The 4590-nt window shown below is 38.2% G+C and overlaps 1 protein-coding gene across 1 annotated transcript; it reads right to left on the bottom strand.

Moving 5' to 3' along the window:
• Nucleotides 1–1534: 1534 nt before the first annotated feature.
• On the bottom strand, nt 1535–4278 carry LOC126753732 (protein toll-like). The gene is made up of 2 exons (XM_050465402.1): nt 3271–4278; nt 1535–3162 (listed from the first exon to the last, which is right to left on the bottom strand). Exons 1-2 carry the CDS (start codon nt 4276–4278, stop codon nt 1558–1560), a joined length of 2613 nt encoding a protein of 870 aa, XP_050321359.1. The 3' UTR covers nt 1535–1557.
• Nucleotides 4279–4590: the final 312 nt, after the last annotated feature.

Here is a 4590-nt window from a genome sequence, read left to right on the forward strand (position 1 = left end):
CGCAACAATGTTGCTAACGAGAGTATTATAGTTTTGTTCACATAACGGTTGTTTGTAAGTCCTAAAACTAAAAGAGTCAGATATAGGGTTATATATACCAAAGTGATCAGGGCGACGAGTAGAGTCGAAATCCGGATGTCTGTCTGTCCGTCCGTCCGTCTGTCCGTCCGTCCGTGCAAGCTGTAACTTGAGTAAAAATTGAGATATCATGATGAAACTTGGTACACGTATTCCTTGGCTCCATAAGAAGGTTAAGTTCGAAGATGGGCAAAATCGGCCCACTGCCACGCCCACAAAATGGCGGAAACCGAAAACCTATAAAGTGTCATAACTAAGCCATAAATAAAGATATTTTAGTTAAGGCACAAGGGATCGCATTAGGAAGGGGCATATTTGGACGTAATTTTTTTGGAAAAGTGGGCGTGGCCCCGCCCCTACTAAGTTTTTTGTACATATCTCGGAAACTATTATAGCTATGTCAACCAAACTCTACAGAGTCGTTTTCTTCAGGTATTTCCATATACACTTCAAAAATGGAAGAAATCGGATAATAACCACGCTCACCTCCCATACAAAGGTTATGTTCAAAATCACTAAAAGTGCGTTAACCGACTAACAAAAAACGTCAGAAACACTAAATTTTACGGAAGAAGTGGCAGAAGGAAGCTGCACCCAGGCTTTTTTTTTAAATTGAAAATGGGCGTGGCGCCGCCCACTTATGGACCAAGAACCATATCTCAGGAGCTACTAAACCGATTTCAATGAAATTCGGTATATAATGTTTTCTTAACACCCTGATGACATGTACGAAATATGGCTGAAATCGGTTCACAACCACGCCTTCTTCCAATATAAAGCTATTTTGAATTCCATCTGATGCCTTCTTTGTATAATACGAGTATAAACATTAGGAACCAATGATGATAGCGGAATAAAACTTTACAAAAATACGGTATTTGAAAAATATGTAAATGACGTATTATGAAATCTCGATTATCACTTTACCATGCGAGAGTATAAAATGTTCGGTGACACCCGCTTGTATATCTTAATTTACTGATTAGTTTTGGTACTTTATACGGTTTCCTTCAAATGATAAATGCCATAAGATCGAAATAGTTCCATTTGGTCAGCACCTGACAGCACTATTCCTCATTGCACCTTTCAAGACTACTCATAAAATATCCCTTTGCACTCGAACTTACGCTTTCTTTCTAGTTAAAATATTTAAGTAAATAATTGTTGTATATACAAACACATAACATTGTGTATTTTTTAATTACATATACACTAGAATTTATTAAATGATTACTTGAAATATAATAAAATGGTATTTACCCCTGTTTGGTGAACAGGTTGGCCAAGATTATATCCATCTTTCTCTTAGTAGCAACATTTTGAATAACTCTTTGTGTCACAGAAGAGTCGGAAGATTTCACTGAGTAGCTGTAACTAAATGTAATATATTTGTATTTTCATAAATATATGTAAATGTATTTGTGAAAACTCTTACCATCCTGCAACCAATTGCTTTCCCACAACCCAACTGTGACAAATTTAAACAATTTCGTCACGCAAACGATTCATCTCAGCTTGTCCCATAACATACATTCTGCCGTTAATTTTTAGCATATCGGAATTCCTCTCTCTACCCACTTTATGTGGCATGGCGTAGCGTAATTTGTCCCAAAATCTGACATCTTGCCAATCCAGATATGTATTCATATCCAAATATGCCTTTAGTTCTCTGTCCAATAACTCGCTTTTCGAGATTTCTCCATATTTAATCATTATTATGCGCGCACGACCCTCGTTCAACGAGCACTGATGCGCTGTGCGAAACTCCATGCGCGCCCAATCTGACTCGATGAAGTGCTGCGAGAGCACAATGATCGTCCGACGCGACTGTTCCACCGATTCGATGATTTGTTCAGGTATATAAGCGCCAGCCAGCCAATTGCGTTCGTGCGTGCATACACGAAATGGTGGTTCGCACTGTTCGAGTTGCGGCAGCAATGTATGGTTGACGAAGTCTGCATCCTGGTGTGCATATGAAATAAACGCATCGAATGTTTTATGCTTATCCAGCTCACATTCGCGAATGCAAAATCTCAATATGTTGTGGCTATATAACCATACTTTCACTTCTAATTTATATTTATAGAAGAGTACGATAATGCAGAGAAAAATAATTATGGTTAACCCTACACTAATCAAAGTTGTATTCAAGTCCTGATAATATTCAACGTTAACAGGAGTTGGACACAATTCTCTCACATTTGCTGTTAGGAGTGTATCGTTCAGCAGATTAACACAGAGTAACTGGTCTGCATCGGGTATGCGTCTCCGATGTGTACGTAGAGTGTACAGCAGTTGCAGCGTGGAACAGTTGCAAAACCAAGGATTTTCACTTAGATAGAGAAATTTTAGTTTTGTACTCTCATTGAGGTATGCACGCAAGAATTCATCATTTAAAGATTTTAAGCGATTATTTCGTAGATCCAAAACCGTCAAATTGGTTGGCAGTTGACTGATATTTATGCTCGTGATTTTATTGTACGACGCGTTGAGTTGTGAAACGTTACCATAGCCGAAGGCCGTGTTTAGCGGCAATACAATGAAATTGTTATTGCTAATGTCGAGTACCGAACTCTTGAGCCCAACTTGCTCGGGGCGAGGGAGCTGTTCGATACGTTGCGCACCCTTGCAATTGATGTGCAGGAACTCAAATTGTGTGTAACAATTGCATTCGATGGGGCACATTACTGGTTCCCAAGCACACAGTTCTTTACGTTCCAGCTGCGCAAGATCTTTTACTAGTTTGGTTGACGTCTGAACGCACTGTGAACCATTGAACAACGAACGATAGTTTTCACTGTAAATCCAAGCCAATTTACAATCGCACACGATCGGATTACCTGTCATTTTGATTTCGGGCACACAATCGTCAGTCGTAACGAAGAAATTTTGTAAAGCAAAAATGCTTTCAATCAAATTGTGCTCTAGGTTTATTTCAAAAGGGCATGTAATGTTCGCTGCTAGAAGCCAGTCCAAATTGAATTCGCGCAAACGATTGCCACTTAAATTGATTACTGTCGAGATAATCTTGCCATCTTCGTAAATTTCTGGTTGCAACTTGATAATATAGTTAAGATCTTTCGGCTAAATCATTATGCACTCATAACTGTATCGAAATTTTGTTAGTAACCTTGGTGTTCTATTGACGGAAGTCTCGGTGCTCCAAATAGTTTGCAGTTGATTCTGGCTCACGTCTAGCCTATGTAGATAATGCAGCGGTTTGAGATTTTCCATGAGATTTGTGGTGTCGTGCAGGAAATTGCCAGCAAGTTTCAACTGCCATAGCCAAGGAGTTTGATCGAAAATGTGTGGTGTTAAATGTGTCAATAAATTGTGACTCAGATCCAGTATTAAAAGTTTACGTTGATTTGCAAATATATCTTCCGGCAATTCCCGGATTTCGTTGCGGCTCAAATTCAGACAATTCAATTTCGTTAGCGCTGCAAAGATATTTGCGTCCAACATTTGCATATTATTTCCGGCTAAGTCAAGCTGCCTGAGCGCAGTGAGGTTCTTAAAGTGTGTTTGCGTCAAGTTTTGCAGCGAAAAGTTTCGTAGACTGTATACGCTAAGCGTAAGCGTTTCCAGTTGGTTCAGCGTAGAAAATGTGTCAGTTGGTATGCTTATAACATCTGCTTTCCGGATTTCATTACGATTTGATTTAATAATCAATTGTAAGTGAAGCATATTCATGACGGCACCATAATATTCCATTGTTCCTGCAGCAAGGTCATTGTTATTTACTAGTATTATTTTATTCAACTCCTGCATGTCTATTAGAATTTCCCGCACATCGTCATTCATATAGATTTCGTGTGTAAAATTCTTGCAATTTGTCACTTCCAAATAACGGGTTTTAAGTAAAATTGACTGAAATTTGCGATCGAGTAGATAATTTATATTAGTTTCTGTGCCTATGGAACAAATTACAACCAGAGTCCGTAAGTTGGAAGAAAACTCGATGTAAATATCATTGAGTCTGTCTACAATTGTACAACGAAAATCATCATCACCATAGCAGCTACATTTAGTCTTCTCATCGCTATAGCAATTGGGGGACCAAGTGAAGACTGGTTCAATAGTAGTTTTGATTAACTCCATTTCCGTAGTGTGCGCCAACAGAAATTTGTTCTTTATGATCAGTTGACTTAGTATGTAGGCGAGTATTACACACAAATTGCGCACTTTTAGTTTGTTCATATTTATTAATTTGCTGTTATTCTTTTTATATTTCCTCCACAATAAATCAGGCCTGCAGACCAACTCACTTACACTTACTGAAATACTTAAATATAATAACGCATTGGAATGCTTTTAGAAACTTAAATCGTGCTTTAATTCCTTATCAAGCAAAATATTTCTGAAAACCGCAAACTCTCTTAGCACTCGCCCTTATGCGATAATTTGTTTGTTGTTCTAGTAATATAAGAAAACCAAACTTTTTCCTAAAGAATTTCCTCTTTCGTAAGCTGACTAAATCTTTAGCCAAGCCACGGATAATGGTAAGCGAAG

Source organism: Bactrocera neohumeralis, chromosome 3, assembly GCF_024586455.1.
Source record: "Bactrocera neohumeralis isolate Rockhampton chromosome 3, APGP_CSIRO_Bneo_wtdbg2-racon-allhic-juicebox.fasta_v2, whole genome shotgun sequence".
In the NCBI taxonomy this organism is placed as follows: Eukaryota; Metazoa; Arthropoda; class Insecta; order Diptera; family Tephritidae; genus Bactrocera; species Bactrocera neohumeralis.

Bases quoted from the DNA above. Each gene is read 5' to 3' on its own strand.
- LOC126753732 (XM_050465402.1), bottom strand. From the start codon at position 4,278: ATGAACAAACTAAAAGTGCGCAATTTGTGTGTAATACTCGCCTACATA. The intron at 3,163-3,270 runs GTGAGCCAGAAT...ATAATGATTTAG, and splicing joins ATTATCTACATAGGCTAGAC to CCGAAAGATCTTAACTATAT.